Below are 22,636 nucleotides of genomic sequence, written 5' to 3'. Positions count from 1 at the left end.
AAAACTTTCAACAAGACTTTATGCAAATTTCTTAAGAAAGTTGCTAATCGCGCAAAGAAAGATTGGCTAAAGAAAACAGGGGAAGCTTTATGGACTTATCTTATGGCATTTCATACACCTACTCAAACTACTCTGTACTTACTTGTTTATGGTGTAGAAGTCGTTTTCCCACTAGAGCTCTAAATTCCATCATTAAGAATTGCCATTCAAGAAGGTCTTTAAAGTGAAGATAATGTTCGCGTACACCTTGAAGAACTTGAAATGTTGGATGTGAAAAGGTTGGAAGCACAACAATGCTTGGAATGTTATCAAGCTCAATTATCCAAAGCTTTCAACAAGAAAGTTAAACCATGATCATTCCAAGTAGGAGATTTAGGTCTTGCGATAAGAAGACCCATAAACACTACACATTGTATGGGTAACAAGTTCCTCTCAAAATGGGATGGACCATATGTTGTTCGAGAAGTCTACACCAATGGTGCATATAAGATTATGGATCAAGATGGAGTAAGAGTTGGCCTAATCAATGGCAAATTCTTGAAGTGCTACTATGTTTAAAGGTCAGATGCTTCTCTCAGCAAGAGCTTAAACCCCCCCCCCCCCCCCTAAAAAAAAGCCTTCTAAGTTGAAAATCCTTAACAGGACAACTTAGGCAAAAGTTAAGGCAAAAAAAAAAAAGCTTGTTAAGTTGAAAATCCTTAACAAGAGGACTTAGGCAAAAGTAAAAGTAAAAAAAAAAAATATGAACTATGTTATGACCTGATCCTTTTTCATATTAGAGGTACGTAGGCAGCTTGGTCCCATTCCCAAGTTCAGTCACATCAAGGAAAAAAAATCTCTTGCATTAAGCATGGCTTAATTCTTTAAAATGATGAAGCTACCAAGATAGAAGATAGAAGAATAAATCAAGTTTGTACTTCTCCTTAAGTTACGTGATTCAATTAATTAAATTGCAAGTGAAACAAATTACAATCCTAAGTTGAATTGTTTTAAGGATCAATTGATGTCCAAGAAAATTTTGGGAACATAAAGTATCTCGAAGGTTTCATAGGATTATCTTTTAAATTTCTTCACAAGTAAAGAAAAGCAATAAGAAAAAAAAATTGATTTTTATTACTAATTTGAAATGCATTACAACGTGAAAGAAAATTTTAAAGGACTAATCCTAGAAAAAAAAAGTGCAAAAAAAAAAAAAAAACACAAGAGCTACATGAATAAGGATGTAATCAAATCAAGACTTTCACTTGAAATTCTTTATCTCTTCATTAAAAGATTATAGTATATTCTACAACAGTTTTAAGGAATTAACTTCACTTTTACTCAAAATAAGAGAACTTGATGGCAGTTATCTCTTCATTAATCTTGGAAATATTGACTTCCTTCATTTGCACCTCTTCCCTTTTCCCTTTAAGAGAAGATTCAATCTCATTTTTCTTGTGACATAAAGCATTCAATTCCTTTTCAAGATTTGTCAACTCAGTTTGCTATTCATCAACATGCTCAACAAATCTGATCAAGTTTTTGAAGCTTTTCAGTTTGATCTTTTTGTAGACATACTACTAAAGGATGGTTCAAGGTCAATAAATTTGCGAACTTATCAAAATTATTCTTCAACTATGTTCTTTAACAAGGATGAATCAACAGTCTCACTGTGGGAAGAAATAACCTCTTTTTCATATTTTCATTTTTTGAGAGAATGACAAGATCTTTGTAGTCCTTGAAGTATACCATAATGATTTTAAATTGTGTGCTATTATAAATAGCACTCCCAAAGATCAATAAGTGCTATTATAAAGAGCACTCCTCAAAGCTCGACAAGTGCTTTTATAAAGATCATCATCTAAATCGCTATCAATTTCTTCCACTTCAATTTAGACTTGTCTTGATTTGGATTTAACTGTAAAAAAAAAAGAAGAAGACAAATTAAAAGAAAAAAATAGTCGAAAAAAGGGGGGCAATCATAACATGGCAATGATGGATCTTTAGTATGGCAATTTGAAATTGTAACGTGCAGATGGTTGACTAAGTAGGGCATCCTAAAGCTTGGCAATATGCATGGCTTTCTTGACTCAACTATAAGCTTTCAAGGTGCCAAGATAAATGGTGGCTTACGTGATTTTTAGCATGTCAATTGAAACAAATGATAGCTAGCATAATTTCCTTGCCTAGATGTGTAATGTGGCAAGAATACAAAGTGGGTGAGCCTTTTAACGTGGCAGAAAGTTGATTTAATGTGGACATTAGCCAATTCTTGAAACTTTTGCTTGGTTTTATAACATGGTAGAAGGGTTACGTGGATCAAAAGACATTAGCCAATTCTTGGCTTCTTTGAATGTTTACCTAGTTTTGTAACTTGGCCTGAAATTCTCAAATGTAGTGAGAATTGGATAAACAAGGTGGCAAGATAGTAAACTATCAAAATAAGAAAAAAAATTTAGTCGAATTACCTTGAGGCAGAAAAGGAAAAAATGGGCAGCATACCTTAAAGAATTTTTCTGCTAGCTTATGGAACACTCGTAATTCTTAAATTGATTCCAATATGCAGAAAATTGACAAGGAACCTCCCTTTTTACAGAGTAAAAAGAGAGAGTCCTAGTTGATTAAAATAAGCAATACCAATTACAATATATTTCTTCCAAGATTATAAGTCTTTTTGCAATATACTTCTTCAAATAGTTTTATTGCAATATACTTCTTCCAAAATTATAGTTTTATTGCAATATATTTCTTCAAATAGTTTTATTGTAATATACTTCTTTCAATATTACAGTCTTTTTGCAATATACGTCTTCAAATATTTTTATTACAATATACATCTTCCCAAGTCATAATTCCCTTACTTATGGGTAAGTATCATTCGAATTTAACTTGGATTGCAAGGATACCAAGTCATGCTAGGATTCTAAGAAATCCTAGGAATTTTTTTAAATTTTAGACTTGTCCTCTTGCCACATTCAAAATCATGTGTGAACAACTCTTCAGGGGGCATTTGCAAAAGGAGAAAAATTATGATCCAATTACATGTTGTTATGTGGACTTGATAATGCCATAACCATATAATTAATTATAAAATAATTAATTTATTGGTTGAATTATTTTAAAAACACATAGTTGAACCAAGTTACCTATGTGTCATATATTTATCCCTTGAGATAATTTGAAGATAATATTTAAATTGAACCAATAAAAATTTAATTATTAGTAATTCAATTTTTTTTCTAAATAGATCAAGGTAATTTAGAGATAATATTCATATTTTTTAACCAACCAAAATTTAATTATTGGTCATTTAATTTATCTATAATAATTATACTAATTTAGAGATAAAAATCAAATAAGATTATTTAATTTATCTCTAAATAAATTAATATAATTTAGAGATAACACCTAACTTCGACAAATCAAAATTCAAGGACTCAAAGTTCGACCAATCAAAAGACTTTCAATGAGTCATCATAATTTATCACTAATTAAATTAAATTAATTTAGAGATAATTTAAAGAGACTACATTCTCATTAAAGTCTCGCACCAAGCATTATAAATAGGGGGCTCCTCCAAGCATTTTCATTCATTCGGAGGTATTCGAAGATTGAGAGCATTTCAAAGATCAAGAAGAGTAGAAGATTTCTGAAGTAAAGATCAAGCGGCAGCGAAATTCATGATTAAGATCAAACGGCAGTGAAGTTCGTGATCAAGTCATCAAGAGAAGTTCGTGATCAAGTTATCAAGTGAAGTTCGAGATCAAAATTAAGTCGTGAAGACCCTTGAAGCAAATATAAAATTAAGTCGTGAAGACCCTTGAAGCAAATATATCAAGCGCAGTTGGTGATCAAGATTAAGTCGTGAAGACCCTTGAAGCGAAGATATCAAGCATAGTTGGTGATCAAGATCAAGTCGTGAAAACCCTTGAAGCAAAGATATCAAATATAGTTCGTGATCAAGACCAAGTTGCCAAGACTTTTGAAGCGAAGATTAAGTGAAGTTTGTGATCAAGACTAAGTTCGAATTCGTGACTCTTGATGAAGTGAAAATATTAATCAGAGGAATTTTCAAAGATTATAACTCAGACCAAATATTTGTATTTGTCTCATAACTTTCAAGTTAAGAAAATTCAACTCCAACACAATCGCAATTCACAAGCCTAGAGAACTTGATTAAACATATATCCAATTAATAAGTTAATTTGATCTATGATCTTACCTAAAATGGATTTATGCATATTAACAGAGGAAAACTAGAATGATATTCTAGTGAATTAAAACTTCTCTTTTTGAGGGTTTGTGAAGCTTTTATATATATATATATATATATATATATATATTTATGCTAGTTTTCCAAAAAAAATGCTTGAGTGTTATTACTAGAACATTAATATTGACGAGGAATATAAAAAATGACAAATACCAAATTAACTATTATTTTTATATTTGTTTTTAGGTATCTTGCACCGGCAAAGTAGCAAAAGAGTATGGATAGTAATGAAATGACATATATGACCTTTCAGTCATAAAAAGAACAAATAACAATTTCGTTCGTAATATAAGGATAGTACACATTTATAATACAATGCTAATCCATTTTTGTGTTGGAAGTTTAAATGTTTCCATTGAATTACTTCATCCTCATCATTACAATTGAAAATCTTACCTTACCGAAAACCGGACGAGTGAATCAACAAAATTAATTTTTGGGTGTGGGGTCTAAAATCTGATCACATATCAAAAGAATACAAAAAGTGTAGAGTTACCTAGCTAATTATGGTATGTGATATAATTTAGACGGTTTCAAATTACTGGTGACATTGAAGTACTTCAAGGTGTGAATCCACTTTTCTTGATTCTTCAACAAATGCACAGCGATTGTGTCTGGCCAGAGCTCATGCGTGCACCTGGTGGGCGGGTCAGGATAATTGTACATAGACCATTTGGCATTGAACCTGTTTTTAGCCCGGTGCCCATCGCGGATCCATTCTCCAAAAACCTTATCCTCGGGGCCTTCCAAGTGATTTCTTGGAATATCTGATTCTCTAATCCATTCAGCAATATCCCATGAAACCAAATATCCCATGCCAGACATGTAATGAACATAAGGGTCCATGCTGGGGCATGGAATAACATACCCATAATACAAATCTTCTCTCGGCAATGGCCTTAAAGACTCCACCAAGTTTTCCAATCTGAAGTATGTATCATCGTCTCCTTTCATCACGTAATGGTAAGGAGGGTAAGGCCTATCCGAGGAGTTGAAAATCTCCGGTAAGCTTGAAAAGAAAGTGTAAGTCTTGCCCTTGTTCATGTTCTCTTGGCAATTGAGGATGATAATATCATCATATCGCATTATCTCAAGAGCAACCAACACCTTCTGGTCTTCCTTTGTTAGGTTGCAGAAAACGAACCTCACATCAACTTGTGCGCCAGCCACAGACTGCGTGCCATATATGAGACGGAGGAAATGGCGACGTTGGTATTGATCAGGAAGTGTTAGGATTCCGATGAGAATACGAATGTCATCAGATGAAGAATTTGATGCAACGGAATGGGAAGAGGAGTTGTAGGATTGAGGGACATTGGAAAGAGCACATCTGCCAAACTTCAAAAAGCTGTCGAATCTAATTTCATTGATGGAAGCTAATGCACATAGGAACAGGATTAAGAAGAGATATGAGAGTATGAATCGTTTTCCTTCTGATGATCTTGATGAAGGCTTCATTGCTAATTTGAAATACTTGGGTTGGCTTCCTTTGTTAGAGATTTTGTGAGAGGGGGTGCGGGTTTCAATGAGAAGATTTTAGAGTCTAAAAGGTGGAGAGTAATAAATTCCAAAAATTCCTTTGATGCAACGCATGCAATAGTCGTAACTTTCGTGCTATTTGGACTACAAATTTGACTTTTCAACCTGCAAGGAACGTGATGGAGGAAAAAGCTTCAAGTATATTGAGGAAGAAGGCATGAAAAGCATGAATGTACCCTTGTGTCCTTGGTGTGAAGTGGGACACTAAAAAAAGGCTCCCGGGAGATGTCTCAAAAATAAGCACGGGATGTATCAATACTGCGAGGAAACATAAATAGTGATTTGTTATATAAATAATATACACTTTAATATCTCACATTCAGATTAATGCTTTTTTAAACTCTTTCGACATCTCTATGTATTATTGTCATCTGTAAGTAGATATTACTAAATTGTAACAATTACATAATCTAAATAATATTCCTAAAATCCAAGTACACATCTGAACACTGTTAAGAGAGTTGCAGAGTCAAAAAGGTTCATATATGGGTCGGTTAACAATCCACCGAAGACTTAGAAACAAGACTTGAGAAAACCGTGCTTAATTTATGAAAATATCCAGGAGTTTTTAGTCTATTCACCATATTCTTCTTTCCCCACCTCTAGGCTGATACTGTGAGCTCAAATTAAGAAATCAAATGCACAAAATGTTAGCCACAGGGAAAGTGGATTTAGGCCTAACGTTGGCTGCACTTTTTTCTTAGCCGCGGCCTGTATCTGGTCATAATCGTTCAGTCAACTTTCCGTAATTAGGTGCATTAGCAAGAACTTGAAATACCTCGGACCTTTCTTTTGGTTAAGTTACCGACTCACCCTATACTTGAATCTGAAGAAAATGCCGTTGACCCTGGAGACATGCTAACCAGTAGAAAATCCTGCATGTGAAATTGATTTGTAGTGATCCAAGAAACCACCGTCCCCTTGATTGTTTATACGAGTTGTACAAAGTAGCTGAAAATTTCCAGTCACAACCAATCGTAAGGCGCCACGTTATGGCACTAACTTCACTGAACATTCATTAATTTTTCCTATAAAAGGAGGAATATCTTAGACGGTAACACAAAACGCAAAAACAGATCCCCCACCAATCAATCTTCTTTTTCTAGAATAGCAAACTTATGTGGATTTTCCAAAGGTTAATTAATTAGCTTTCCTAATGTATGCAAATTGTGAGGCAAGGGCTGATTCCTCTAGAAAATCGCTGCAGCATTTCCATGCTACCGCGACCGAATAACCGTGTCCCCCTCGTTTACACTCTCTTTTGTTGTTCACTAACAGAGAATGGTATCAAATATAGAATCCCATTCACAGATTTGCATCACGTGACAGTGTCATAATTAACACCAATAGAAGAACTCACCTTTCCTATCAAAGTCAAGTTTAGCATCACCTCCAACGCTTCAATTCCCAATTTCCATTCTCCACTCTCCATTCATTCAGATTATTAACTGAAGTCGTGACAGGGCTTCTGCCCTGTTGTCCTGGCATCATCAGCCTGTCCATCATAAGCATCTTTATGATGGATAATTACTCCAGCAGTAACAGGAATGTGTATCACATATCCCCTTGCCGTTATCATCATCTACTAGTTCAACCTTGTATATATTTTCCATTGCTGCTAGGCCTAAAACTGGCTTCTTTTTTGGCAGTTGCCTCAGTTTGTCATGGTTTTTTGATGTCATGTCATCTTGCCCAGACAGAATTTCTTGCCTGAGTCTAACCATCATCAAATTCATATGAGAAACTGGGAATTGTAACAGAAAAATATCCCCCAACGGCAAAAGTTAGAATAATTACACTGTTAGTCATTAAACTTTCATCAAATTTTTATTTTAATCATTTAATTTTAATTTGTTCTGATTAAGTTTTTTTTTTAATATAATTGAGGGAAAGGGGATTCGAACCTTACTTTTTAGGTAAAAGGATCATGCATCAACCAATAAGCTAAATGTTAGGATGCTTGTTCCGATTAAGTTATTAAAATTTGACAAGTATATAAAATGTGATGACACTAATAGATTTCCATCTAACCGAATAAAGGAGATATGATATGGCTATCGCATAAGCTATTGTATCAATAGTTCTGAATCAACTAATTAATGCACTTTAAAAAAGATGGAACAAGCTCTTAACTCCCACGACTTTCCACCCCTCTTTAACCCTCATGGGTTGGCGACTGGCCTGTCATCGGACTCCTCAAACAGGTCACCAGTAGACCCATCATCCCTTACAGCAAACCGGCCACCAACAGACCTAGCATCCCTTACCTTGCCTTCGGCAAATCCACAAGGCAATGGAGCCAGCCTACTCATTCATGGATCATCGCAAGCCATGAAAGCCATGGTTCAGCCACCTGTTTCCCCCATATTAGCCAACAAGACTTTTCTATTGGTGTTTACTGGTGAAAAACGTCCCTTAATCCCTCCCTCTCGTAACCCTCTTCGGTATAAAGATAAAACGGTAGCTAGGTTTTTGAAGATGAGATCCAAACTCTTTCACTGCCAGTCAAACACTCAATCATTGGAAAATTTTCCAAGATGCCTCGCTTATAGGAGATTCGACAAGCCTTCACTGGTATTGGCTTGACAAGGGCTTATAATATTCACTAGTTAGATTATAAGCATGTGCTTATAAATCTATCAAACGAGCAGGATTTCAATCGGATTTGGATCAAATAAACCTGGTTTATTGCAAACCAGAAAATGAGGACCTTCAAGCAGATTTCAGAATTTGAACCTAAAAAGGAATCGTCCATCGTTTCGGTGTGGATCTCCTTTCCGAATTTAAAAGCTCACCTTTATGAAAAGTCAGCCTTGATGATGAATGCTAAGACCATCGGAAGGCCTCTTTTTGTGGATGAGGCTACTGCAAATGGAACAGGACCGAGTGTTGCACGGGTATGTATAGAATATGATTGCCTATAGTCTCCGCTGGATTGTATGTGGATAGTGATTAGTAACAGAGAAACCAGGGCCATCATGGGTGGTTATCTGCAGAAGGTTAAGTTTTAAAAAATGCCCATATATTGTTCTCACTGTTGTCACGTCGGTCATGAGGTCTCTGTAACAGACTAGAAAAACCTTGGCAGCCAAAATCAAAACCATCAGGGGATGTTTTAGTTACAAATGATCTTATTACGATACTAGAGAAAGAAAATGAGTCTGAAAATTTTATTAAGAGTAATGGTTCTAGTGAAATACCCAAGAATCACAAGGGAGAAAAAGGAAAAGTGATCATGCGGGTTGACGCAAAATAGACCATGCAATGGAGAGAAATAGAAAAAAGGCAGGTAGAAGTGGAGCAAAGAACTCTAAGGGTGTGGAGATTCGATCTGGAAAATGTTGAAAATCTTCCTCAAAAGCCAATTTCGATACGGTTTGCTAGTTTAACCATGGGAGAGATTAAGGAAAACTGTGGCAATGTAGAACAGAGCAAGGGAATGGAAGTGAATAGTGTGGGTGCAAAATTTCAAAATCAATTTTTGGTTCCATTATCCAAGGAGAAAATTACAATTGATGACCAAGGGGATTCAAAAGGGAGTTAAGAAAAGGGAGCTTTAGATTGGCTGGTGGAAAAAAGAACAAATCTGGACATAGAGAAATCAAAGGCAGAAGAAGCTCAAAACACAACCACTGAAGCATGGGAACTTAATGCACAACAAGAGGGGATGGATGCTCATATAGTGTAGAAAACTCTAGAGGAGATGGATATTTGCAGTGGGCAATAGAAAATGTTCAGCATATCCCTGTAAGAAAGCATAAAAAGAAGAAAGGGAGAAAAGCAGTAATGCATGAAAAATATGTAGTTCCTCCCATGCACAAGTTGCAGGAGTTTTCTGCTTCATCTCATGTGGATGTTGATTCAAATGTGGGGCAAATGGAAGGTTAGGAAACTAAAAGTAGTGGAGACTTTATACCACAGGAACATGAGGTACCAGGTGCAGGGGATTGTGAGGGTGATAGAGAACAACTTTCTATTCATTCCCATGCAGACTTGGGTAGCAAAAATATTGAACTCTATCCATCTGTTCTAGACATAGAAAGTTTGATAGGGACATACCTTATTCCCCAAAATAATTTCTTCAAAAGAATTAGATGTTAAGGTGAAGGATAGAATAGAAGATGTAGATTCTATCTCTATAAATCCCCCTGCCCAAACATATCCATTATTAAGTCTTTATTGCGGAATATGAGAAGGATTGCTAGTAAGGTGACCCAAAGAAGGTTAAAAAAAAAATAATATTAATGCATAGTATTAAATTGTTGATTATTCTAGAGCCTATGGTTGATGTAGCTAGAATTGATTTTTTTTACAAGAAAGTTTGGTTTTGAAAGAGCTTTTAGCAATTGCTCTAAAAAAATTTGGTTGTTTTGTTCTCATGACATTGGCTGTGAAATAGTTTTAGACCATGCTCAATGTCTAGACATCTAGTTGTCTGTGCCTTGGTTGTCTACTATCTTGTATGTTTCTTTAGTGTATGTTAAATGCACCATATTGGAGAGGAAAGAGTAATGGGACTACCTTCGAAGTTTATCAGCGGACATTAGTAAATCGTGGATTGTAGGAGGAGATTTTAATTCTATATTGAGTAGAGATGAAAGGTTACATGGTGCCGATCCTCATGATGGCTCAATGGAAGATTTTACTACTGCATTGCTTGATTGTGGTCTTGTAGATGCCAGGTATGAAGGGAATCATTTTACATGGACCAATTCTCACATGTTTCAAAGACTAGTTAGGGTAGTTTTGAACCAATAGTAGGCAGAATTTTTTTATATTATTAGAATTTAGCATCTAAATAGAGATAGTTCTGATTATTACCCTTTTCTTATCTCTTGTTTAAACTCATCCTTGAAAGGACCATCAACTTTTCGTTTTCTTCATGCATGCACTAAGCATCATGCCTTTCTTCCTTTTGTTGAAAGAAACTAGCAACATCCTTTATAAGCCATGGGGCTAAAAGCTTTTTGGTATAAATAGCAGAGGTTGAAGAAAGCTTTAAAATGGCGGAATAAGGAAGTTTTTGGGGATATTTTTAGCAACCTAAGGTCAGCTGAAAAGCAAGCGGAAGAAAGTGGGATAATGTATCAACAAGAGCAGTCAGTAGTCAATAAGGCAAACATGCAGAAATCTTATACTAAGCTGAATTATTGTTTGAGGATTGAAGAAGCTTTTTGGCAGCAAAAATCATAGGTAAAATGGATGGTGGAAGGGGAGAGAAATGCCAAATTTTTCCACATGCAGGTGCAGTAGAAAAGAGCGAAAAGCCATATTTTTAAAATAGAAAACAGTGATGGATCCGTGGTAGAAGAACCGACCATGATACAAGCATCAAGAGAAGAATTTTTTTCGTCTCTTTTGAAAGAAGAAGCTACTGACATTTCCAGGTTTGATTTATCTCTAATTCCTAATCTTGTGAGTGAGACTGATAATGCTATGTTATGTGCAGTTCCAACATTGGAAGAGGTTAAAGAAGCTGCGTTTGCTACAAATAAAAATAGTGTAGCTAGACCTGATGGCTTTTCATCTTTTTTTTACCAATATTGTTGGTACATCATCACGAAGGATCTTCTACTAGCAGTGGTAGAATTTTTTTATGCAGCGGAATAGCCAAGGGGGGTAACTTTTACTATGATAGTTCTACTGCCTAATAATCCTAGTGCTTCCTAATGGAGTGAATTCAAACCAATAAGTTTATGTACTATCTTAACAAGATAGTTACTAAATTATTGGCTAAACATCTTGCTACAATTCTGCCTTCTATTATTACTGAGAATCAAAATGGGTTTGTTGGTGGCCGGCTTATCAGTGACAATATTTTATTGGCATAGGAATTAAATGGAAAAATTGATCAAAAAGCATGAGGAGGTAATGTTGTTCTTAAACTCGATATGATGAAAGCACATGATCATTTGAATTAGGATTTTTTGTTTCTCATGATGCAACAATTTGTCTTTAATGATCAATGGATAAATATGATTTAGAGGTGCATTTCTAATTGCTGATTTTTCTTATTAATAAATGGCATATCTGTGAGGTATTTTAAATCAAAAAGAGGATTAAGCAAGGTGATTAGATTTCTCCCCTTTTATTTTTTTTAGTAGCAGAATATTTATCAAGAGGTTTAAATACCTTGTTCTCTAAATTTCCATCATTGCATTATTATTTTGGTTGCTCATTGAATGTTAGTGTGGAATTCCCACCGGGGGACCCATATCCAAGTATTGTTCCGTCTGGGATGAGTTCACCAACCATACAACGCTTCTGCAGAGCTCACCAGGCCTCGAACCCCAGACCTTTTGTTTCCCCGTAGGGAACGCCTTTAACCATTCTAACAGCTAGAATGGTTAAAGGCGTTCCCTTCGAGGAAACAAAAGGTCTGGAGTTCGAGGCCTGGTGAGCTCTGCAGAAGCGTTGTATGGTTGGTGAACTCATCCCAGACGGAGCAATACCTGGATGTGGGTCCCCCAGTGGGAATGCCACAATTAGCCACTTAGCATTTGCAGACAATGTGCTCATATTTACTAATGGTAGTAAATCAACACTGCAGATAATTTTTCAATTCTTACAAGAGTATGAAACAGTGTCAGGGAAATGAGTTAATCACTAAAAGAGTTGTTTTATCACGCATCGTAGAGTTGTAAACACTAAAAGGTAAATAATCACTCAAGCTGCAGGCTTCACACATAAATGCCTTTTGATTACCTACTTGGGAGCTCCATTGTATAAAGGGCATCAAAAGGTATTATTGTTTGATGCTCTTGTTATTAAGATACGTGATAAAATGGCAGGTTGGTAGAATAAAGTATTATCTTCAGGGTGTCGAATAACTTTTTTAAGGAGTGTTCTTTCTTCCTTACCAATTTATCTTCTTCAAGTACTTAAGCCACCTGTGTGTGAAATTGAGAAACTTGAGAGGTTGTTTAATAATTTTCTATGGGGAGGATCAACGGATGCTAAACGTGTTCAATGGGCATCATGGTAGAAAGTCACGTTTCTTTGCATGGAAGAAGGTTTAGACATCAAGCGATTGATGGATGTGGTTAAGGCTTTTTCTCTAAAATTGTGGTGGATATTTAAAACTTGTAATAGCCTTTGGCCAAAGTTTATAAAGGATAAATATTGTGCCAACCAAATTTTTATACTTGTGCAGCCAAAAATTCATGATTCTCAACCTTGGAAAAGAATGCTACGTGGCTGCCATATCGCAGAACAGAACATAAGGTGGCGAATCAGAAAAGGTGATGTTTTCTTCTAACATGACTGTTGGATGGGTGATCATTCTCTAGTAACATTGTTCCCTTCTTATATTAATTCAATGATGAAAGTAAATGAATTTTATAGTAATGATGGATGGAATGTACAAGAATTAAAGAATGTGTTACTAGAGGATTTGGTGCAAGGTATTTTGGAAATCCTCTTTTGTACTTGTGAAGAGAATAATGTGTATTGGGCTCTGTAAATAGTTGATTTTGGTTAATACCTATTCTTTAAAGAACTACTTTTATAGCATAATATTGTATAGAGAATAATGATAACAACCATTATAAGTGAAGCACTACTTCACGCAAAACAACTAAAAGAAGTGAATTACTACTTCACATAGAAAAACTAGAATAAGTAGAACACTACTCAATGTAGAACAATTAATAAAAGTAGAATAGATACTTCGTATAGAATAATGACTTCACTTAGATGATAGTGAAAGCAATTCGGAATAAAAGGCAAGGTTCCTGGGTTACTTTCATCTTAGGATGTTCCAGAAGTTTGGCTTGGTGGCTTAAATATGGAGGTACTTAATAGGTTTTTCTCTTAACCTTTTCCTGAAGTACAAGTGTTTCACCCTCCTACCTTGTTCTCGTATACTTGTTCACATACACTTTTTTCTCTTATACCTATTCACGTACAACTTCTTCCCTTGTACCTATTCTTGTACAGCTTCTTTTCTTATATTTGTTCATGTATTGCTTTTTCTCTTGTACCTTTTCACGTGTACCTATTTTCTATTACCTTTTACTTGAGAACAAGTCATATTACACCCGATTACAGTAACAATTACTCACATTAATGTTCTTCATAATAATGTCATTCATTAGGCATTAAAGTCATTCTTGAGTCACTGCCACTTTTAGCATTATATATAGAGTCTCATAATTCATTTAGAAGGGCTCTTTCCTCCCTAAAAGGCTAACACATTCTCCTCCAAAGCTTTTCTTTCTAAATTCTCTCTCTAATTCTCTTTTATTCCCTAATTCTCTTCTTATTGTATTCCACTTGCCACGACACTCAATACTTTAGGAGTTGCTCCAATCTTCCTTTTTGCGACCTCCTGCATAATCTTTTACTTGTTTGCAATGCTTCATTTTCCTATCACAAGAACCCCCTTTACATTTTGGCGACTTCGTTGGAGAGGAGTGATTGCATTAAGTAAAAGTTTATTAGAAAAACTTTGCATTATTGAAAGAGATGGACAGTTCCTCTGGTAACCAAGATGCACCTATTCCCACCTACATACAAGAGCTGATGAAAATGATTGAAGCTTCTTGAGAGAAAATGAAAATGTTGGTAGACAACAATAGGTGGATGTTGGAGACCATATCTCAACTTGCATCCTCCACTCCCACCATTTTTCAAGCTCAATCCGTACACCTTAATGGTGATGAGAATGCATCAAATGGATCCATTCCCCTAGTTGTAAACACAAATGTGAATGGAGGAAATGGAGAAAATGCAACTGATGTGGTAGGTATTGGAAATCCTAACTTGATTAATTCCACTACTTCAGTTACATTAGCAATTACCTTTACTGTAGTAATGTCAACTATTCCTACATAAGGTTTTGTGATAATGGAAGAGCTCCAAAAGTTATTGGATCAGAAGAATAAGAGATTCAGCTTTTTCAAATTTTATCTTAAATTTCCTTACCTAGCAAATATAGCAGTTGAGCCATATCCTAAGGATTGCACTAGTCCTAAATTCAAGCAATTCAATGGTAAGACTGGTGACGCATGAAAGCATGTTATGAAGTTTGTGGAAACACTTGGAGTAGTAGGATTGGATAATGATTTGAAGTTGAAAGAGTTCTCTAAATCTCTCATTGAAAAGGCTTTGAAATGGTATGTTAATCTCACCCCTGGCTTTGTTGAATCTTGGAATCAAATGTGTAGGATGTTTGGAGAAAAGTTCATCTTCTCTACTCAAGAAAAGGTTAATCTTGTTGATTTGGGAGGAGAATATTAAAAGTTCAGAGAAGATGTCATGGAATATATCCAACACTTTAGAGAAATGGTGTTGGATATACAAGAGTCTCATGGTGAGAAGGAGTTGGTGAAGGTTTGCATTCAAGGAATGTTCAATGAGTGTAGCTTACACTTAGAGAAATTACCTCTTTTAACTTTTGCTACCTTGGTGGAAATGGTATGAAGAACCAATAATACAGTTCTCAAACAAAAGGAGGCTACTCACTTTGATAGAAAAAATGCTTTAATAGTGAATGCAATTCAATGATGAGGTTGCGAAAGAAAAGGTCATTTTCAGAAGGGAATATTCCATAAGAAGATGTAAGTAGGAGAGTTACTGATCGAGAACAACAAGGTCCAGAACAACCCGTTTCCTGCTCACGTATGATATTTCTATTACTTTGACTCTTCATTACTTTATGAATTACAATTTAAAGTTTGAAAAAAAATTCATATTCGACTGTCAGCTTTATTGCTTATATTTTGCTGTAATTATATTATACTATTGGTCACAAGCTTTATCGCTCATTCTTTGACTATAGTTCATTACTCTTACTTCAGCCGTAAGCTTTACTACTCAAATTTTGGCTGCAAGGTGTCGTGACGTGCGGGTCCGGGAACCCGTCCGCCAGACGCGTGTGAAAATTAAAAATCTCAAGGTGTAGGAGTCGCCACCAATCTTTTTTTAAGGTGTGATTGGTCACCTATTAACCCGATTCTTAATCGACGAAGTCCTAAATTAATTTTAGGTCCGTCGAAAGAACGAGAACTGGTCCACGTTTTTTAGAGATGGGTTCGGGAGTGCGGTTACGCACGGAGAAGGATTAGCACCTCCGTGACGCCCATTCTACGAACGGTACCATTTAATCTTAAGTTATCTTAATATAGCCTTTTCTTAGTTTAATCCCTATTTTATTAATTAAAATTTTTTATTGAATTGTCAGACTGAGTTTTTCACTTGGTCTTACGTATGCATATGATGCAAGCGTAGAATGATGTCGTGACTTGTTTATTTTAAATGATGGAGTCGGTAATCTTTTATTGGAAAATTATTCGAAAACCATCCCAACGCTTTGGTGAAGTCTCGAAATTTTTCTCACCTAGAGATATCCCCGGAAGAACTCGTCTCTACGAGCTCCTCGGGAAAATCCCGTCATCGGGATTCCCGCGCCATTTGCAAAATAAGAGTGGCATGCAATGACAGTATAAAATGATGGTATCTACATGCACGCGTTTATTGTTTTTAGATGTTTAAAAAAATATTGGATTATTTATTTATTTAAATGTAACAAAATTTCCTTATATTATTTTTTTAACAATAACTATTTGACTTAATGGGTTTTGCAATCTAGAGTTCAGATTTATCCCGACGCTTCGGTGAAAATCTGTCTCTAACTTCGCACCCAAAATATCCACCGGAAAAAGGTAACTCTTTACCCCTTTTTGGTGGTAATACTTAAATATTTGTTCCAATTATATTGTTTATTATTATTATTTATTTATTTATCATTTTATTATTATCATTATTTTTTATTTTTTTTATTTTTTATTTTTTTATTTTTTTATATTTTTTATTTTTTAATCTAAAAAATATAATATAATATATATATTTGCATCATGAATTATTATTATTATTATTTACTTTATTTTTTTTTTGCAAGCCTCCAAATATATTTATAATATAAATATTTTTTATTCACTTGTCATTGTTATTATTTACATATATATTTTAATTTTTTTTTATTTACTTATTTGATATATATGTTCTTTAGACTATGCATTTTTACCATTATTATTTTTTATTTTTTTTTATTTACTACCATTATTTTTTATTTTATTTTTGATTTTTAATATTAAATATAAGTGTCCATATTATATAAATATTTTTTCCTAAAAAAAAATGATAAATGCATTTAAATTAAAATGGGCTAGACCCAAGCAAAACCAAACAAAAAGGGTTATACCTTGTTGGGCTGCAATTGGCCCAACTCGGCGGCCCGTGGGAGCCCAAATCCAACACCCCGGCCTGTTTCTGGAAGCCCGCAAGGTAAGATCCAAAACGCACCGTTTTGATGTCTGCGAAGCCGCTCAAAACGACGCCGTTTGGCCTGGTCCTTCCAGCTTCTGCTTGCCTCTCTGAAACGACGCTGTTTTGCCCACGAACCCTAGGTATTTAACCCCCTTTTCTCTCTTTCTCTCTTCACTTTCATTCCTCACTTTCTCTCTCTAGCGGCGGCACCCTCCCTTCTCTCTAAAAATCTTTTTCTTCTCTCTTCCGGCGCCGGCGTCCTCCCCTCTCTTCTCGGATTTCTCTCTCCTAGTCGACGAATCACTTCGCCTTCCGTTGCCGGCGTCAAGCTTTCTCCTTTCTTCTCTCCGCCGGCCGTTCCTTCTTTTTCTCTCTCTACCGCTTTCTCTTCTCAGATCTCACCCCTTTTTCTTTTTTGTTGTTGTTTTTTGGTTTTTCGTTCCTTGTGGCTAACTGTTGTGTTTTCCTTTTTGCAGGGTTTTAAAGAGCCGGGTTGTCCAATTTTTTGGACAACCCGGCGAGGGGGTTCTGGCACCCTTGGAGTTGGTGGCCAGAACCCCCATCCCGCGTAGTGGGTGGGGGATGGGACGGCAAACGCCCAGCCATCCCGATTTTTTTTTTATTTTTATTTTTGTATTTATTTATTTATTTAATTTAATTTATATTTATTTTTATTTATTTATTATTATTTTTTTTAATTTATGTGTCTACAGTTGCCCCTCTTTGCACATTCTTGAGAATCAAGGATAGTGCAAAGACGTAGACACCACATTTGGCTTATCTTGAAGCCAGTTGGTTTAATCAAATCGATCTAGAATCGACTTATCTCAAAATAAGTTCGATTTTAAACAAACATGAAATTTCTAGACTTGATCTGGGCTTGACCCATGTTAGAACAAATTCAATTAAAATTCTTAGACTTAATCTTGGCTCGACCTATCTCACAACAGGTTCGATTTGAACAAAATTAAAATTCCTAGACTTAATCTAGGCTCGACCTATCTCACAACAGGTTCGATTTAAACAAAATTAAAATTCCTAGACTTAATCTAGGCTCGACCTATCTCACAACAGGTTCGATTTAACAAAATTAAAATTCTTAGACTTAATCTAGGCTCGACCTATCTCACAACAGGTTCGATTTGAACAAAATTAAAATTCCTAGACTTAATCTAGGCTCGACCTATCTCACAACAGGTTCGATTTAACAAAATTAAAATTCTTAGACTTAATCTAGGCTCGACCTATCTCACAACAAGTTCGATTTAAACAAAATTAAAATTCCTAGACTTAATCTAGGCTCGACCTATCTCACAACAGGTTCGATCTAAAAATTGAAATTCCTTTAATGCTAACTTAATTGGAATAACATGAAATGAAAAGACTCAAATCCTTCCATTGAAGTTTTACAATCTCAACCCTTTAGGTCGAGTGACTTTCTACTTTCGACGCTTGGGACATGAATTAATTTTGATTCTTGTCGAGTGCATGGCTAGGCATGTATGCATGATTGACATGATAGAATGTTTTTCATGTTTATGATTAAGGTTCCAAGACCTTCTCGCTTCATTCGATTTTTACTGCAACTTTCGATCTTCTTTGCCTGTTTTCTTTCCTTCTGTAGAATTCAGGTAACTCCAGACTTTCCCTTAAGTACCCTCTCCTTTGACACTTGACTTTGCCTTAGGTTCAGGGCTCTGCCATTCCTTTTTCATCCTTAAGTCTTTTGCTGAACAGTGAGTGTAATTTCTTGCTTAGTTAGTTTATTTCTTTTACCAATCATCATTCATTTCCATGACAATCATGATGTGAATCATAGGATGGTAAATAACGAAAGAGTTAAAATAAAGGGGCGAAGAAAAACTTCATATATGAGGAATCAAATAGTTCAAGGTAAGCAGAATTTACAGGGCAGACATTAGATCTTTTAAATAATGAACACCTAGACCATTAAGAGAAAACAATATGATATTCGACTTCAAGAATTGTCCTTGATTGATGCTTTGAGCAAATCTGTAGGTTGCAGATTCCTTAACTTCCCCTACTTTGTGAAATTGTGGAGCTCCATCTATGGTGTATTTAGGCTGACATCCCCAAATTCCATTCTATCTTCTTGTTTTTCGGCCTCAAGCCGCCCTTTTTCGGGTTTTCGACATGAGCCTCCTCCCTTAGGTACGAGCTGCCCTTTTCGGGTTTTCAGCACGAACCCCCTCCTTTAGGTACGAGCCGCCCTTTTCTGGTTTTCAGCACGAACCCCTTCCGTTTTTTTTTTTTTTTTTTTTTTTTTTTTTTTTAGGCATAGTACTTCTTCACCGCATCCGCATTTATTGGATTAGGCAGATCTCCCCCATCCATGTTAGCCAAAATCAAAGCTCCTCCTGAAAAAGCCTTCTTTACCACGTATGGCCCTTCCCAATTCGACATCCATTTTCCCCGAAAATCAGTTTGATTAGGGAGTATTCTCTTGAGAACCAATTCTCCTTCTCGAAACTGCCTGGGATGAACTTTTTTCTCGTATGCTCGCATCATCCTTCGTTGGTACATCTGACCATGACAAAGAGCCGCCAGCCTTTTCTCCTCAATCAGATTCAACTGTTCGTAGCGGGAGCGGACCCACTCAGCATCTTCCATTTTCGTTTCCATCAACACCCTCAATGATGGGATTTCTACTTCAACAGGTAGGACTGCTTCTGCACCGTATACTAATGAGTACGGAGTTGCCCCGGTGGAGGTACGCACAGAAGTTCGATATGCATGTAGGGCAAACGGAAGTTTCTCATGCCAGTCTTTATAAACTTCAGTCATCTTTTCGACAATCTTCTTGATGTTTTTGTTGGCTGCCTCTACCGCTCCGTTCATCTTCGGACGGTAGGTTGTCGAGTTATGATGCTTGATCTTGAATTTAGCGCAAACATCCTTCACCATCGCACCATTCAAATTGCTTGCATTATTCGTAATGATCCTTTCTGGAAGCCCATACCGACATATGATCTCCTTTTGGATGAACCTGCAGACCACCTTTTGTGTCACATTGGCATAGGAAGCTGCTTCTACCCATTTCGTGAAATAATCAATGGCCACTAATATGAATCGATGTCCATTAGAGGCTTTTGGCGTAATAAGTCCAATCACGTCCATTCCCCACATTGAAAATGGCCAAGGTGCCGTGAAAACGTGCAATGGGGCTGGTGGAGCATGGATTCTATCGGCGTATACTTGACACTTGTGGCATTTTCGAGCAAAGTTTATGCAGTCGGATTCCAATGTCAACCAATAGTAACCAGCTCTCATAATTTGTCTAGCCAACATATGTCCATTAGCATGAGCTCCACAAGTTCCTTCGTGGACTTCTTTCATTATTTTGTTGGCTTTCGCAACATCCACACATATCAAGAGTACTTGATCTCGACTCCTCTTGTAGAGCACTTCTCCGCTAAGGAAGAAACCCATTGCTAGTCTTCGAAGAGTTCGCTTGTCATTATCCATGACATTCTCAGGATATGCCTGATGCTTGATGTATTGCATGATATCATGATACCACGGCTTACCATCAACCTCTTCTTCAACATTCAAGCAGTGTGCGGAGACTTCACGAACTTCTAAATCAAAAGGGCGTACATCGGCCGCCTCTTTTATTTTGAACATCGCTGCGAGGGTGGCCAAAGCGTCAGCAATCTGATTCTCTTCTCGAGGCAAATGGTTGAAGCTGATTTCTTTGAATTGTTTGCTTAATTCTGTAACCAGCTTTTTATATGGAACTAGCTTAGGATCTCTAGTTTCCCATTCACCTTTCATTTGGCATATCACTAAAGCCGAATCTCCGTAAACATCTATCGCATCAGCCTTCATCTCAATTGCTGCTTGTAATCCCATTACCAACACCTCATACTCCGCCATATTGTTGGTACAATTGAAATTTAATCTCGCCGTGGCTGGATAGTACTTCCATTTGGAGAAATCAACACTGCCCCAATTCCGTGCCCCAAAGCATTGGATGCCCCATTAAAATACACCTTCCATGGATTAAGTTCATTGGGACCAACCTCTTCTATATGCAGGACGGCCATCAAATCTTCATCTGGAAAATCGAAACTTACAGATTCATAATCTTCATTAGCTCAATCTGCAAGGAAATCGACGATGGCGCTCCCTTTGATTGATTTTTGGGACACATACACAATGTCATACTCGGACAATAGCACTTGCCATCGAGCTATTCTTCCGGACAGGCAGGGTTTTTCAAAAATATACTTGATGGGATCTAATTTCGCCACCAACCATGTTGTGTGATACAACATATACTGCCGGAGCCTCTGAGCGGTCCATGCTAGTGCACAACACATCTTTTCGAGCGCAGAATATTTGGACTCATACTCCATGAATTTCGTGCTCAAGTAATATATGGCTCGTTCTTTCTTCCCAGTTTCATCATGTTGTCCCAATACACATCCCATAGAATTCTTGTTCACAGTCAAATACAGAATGAGAGGTTTTCCGACCGTCGGTGGCATCAACACCGGTGGATTTGTGAGATATTCTTTGATTTTATCAAAGGCTATTTGACATTCTTCATTCCACTCTCCTGGGTCTCGTTTCCGAAGCAGCTTGAAGATTGGATCACATTTGCAGGTGAGCTGGGATATAAATCGAGCAATGTAATTCAGCCTCCCTAAAAATCCTCTCACTTCTTTTTGCGTTTTGGGAGGTGGTAGCTCTTGAATAGCTCGTATTTTATCTGGGTCCACTTCGATTCCTTTTTCACTGACTATGAATCCCAACAATTTCCCAAAGGTTACACCGAAAGTGCATTTTGCATGATTCAACTTGAGCTGAAACTTCCGCAATCTCTCGAACAGTTTCTTGAGATTGACAGTATGATCCCTTTCTGTATGAGATTTTGCAATCATGTCATCCACGTATACCTCTATCTCTTTATGCATCATATCGTGGAACAAAGCTACCATTGCCCTTTGGTAAGTGGTGCCTGCATTCTTCAATCCAAATGGCATTACTTTGTAACAAAACGTTCCCCACATGGTCACGAATGTTGTTTTTTCCATATCTTCGGGTGCCATCTTAATCTGATTGTAACCAGAAAAGCCATCCATGAATGAGAACAAAGCATGTTTTGTCGTGTTGTCCACAAGAGTATCAATATGTGGCAAAGGGAAGCTATCCTTCAGACTCGCTTTGTTCAAATCCCTATAATCGACGCACATTCGAACTTTTCCATCCTTCTTAGGAACTGGAACTATATTAGCTACCCATTCAGGGTACTTAGCCACCTCTAAAAATCCAGCATCGAATTGCCTTTTTACTTCCTCTTTAATCTTCAGCAACATCTCTGGTTTCATCCTTCTCAACTTCTGTTTAATAGGCTTGCAATCTGGTTCCAAAAGTAACTTGTGAACAACTATGTCAGTATTAAGACTTGGCATGTCCTGATATGACCAAGCGAACACATCCACATATTCACGGAGCAATTCTTCCAGCTTCTGCCGTTCGTCGGATGACAGCGAGGTGCCAATCTTAACCTCTTTCTTCTCTTCCCCATTTTCGAGGTTAATCATTTCTGTG

At 36.5% G+C, this 22,636-nt stretch overlaps 1 protein-coding gene across 1 annotated transcript; it reads right to left on the bottom strand.

The window, feature by feature from the left end:
* Positions 1-4,502: 4,502 nt before the first annotated feature.
* LOC18589252 (Galactosyltransferase family protein) lies at positions 4,503-5,846 on the bottom strand. The gene has a single exon (XM_007014135.3). It carries the CDS (start codon positions 5,708-5,710, stop codon positions 4,757-4,759), a length of 954 nt encoding a protein of 317 aa, XP_007014197.3. The 5' UTR covers positions 5,711-5,846; the 3' UTR covers positions 4,503-4,756.
* Between the last annotated feature and the right edge of the window lie 16,790 nt (positions 5,847-22,636).

The sequence above is a fragment of the Theobroma cacao genome, chromosome 9 (genome assembly GCF_053813885.1).
Source record: "Theobroma cacao isolate CCN51 chromosome 9, ASM5381388v1, whole genome shotgun sequence".
In the NCBI taxonomy this organism is placed as follows: domain Eukaryota; kingdom Viridiplantae; phylum Streptophyta; class Magnoliopsida; order Malvales; family Malvaceae; genus Theobroma; species Theobroma cacao.
The sequence above is the reverse complement of the archived record's forward strand: the minus strand, read 5'-3'. Positions and strand labels throughout refer to the sequence as shown.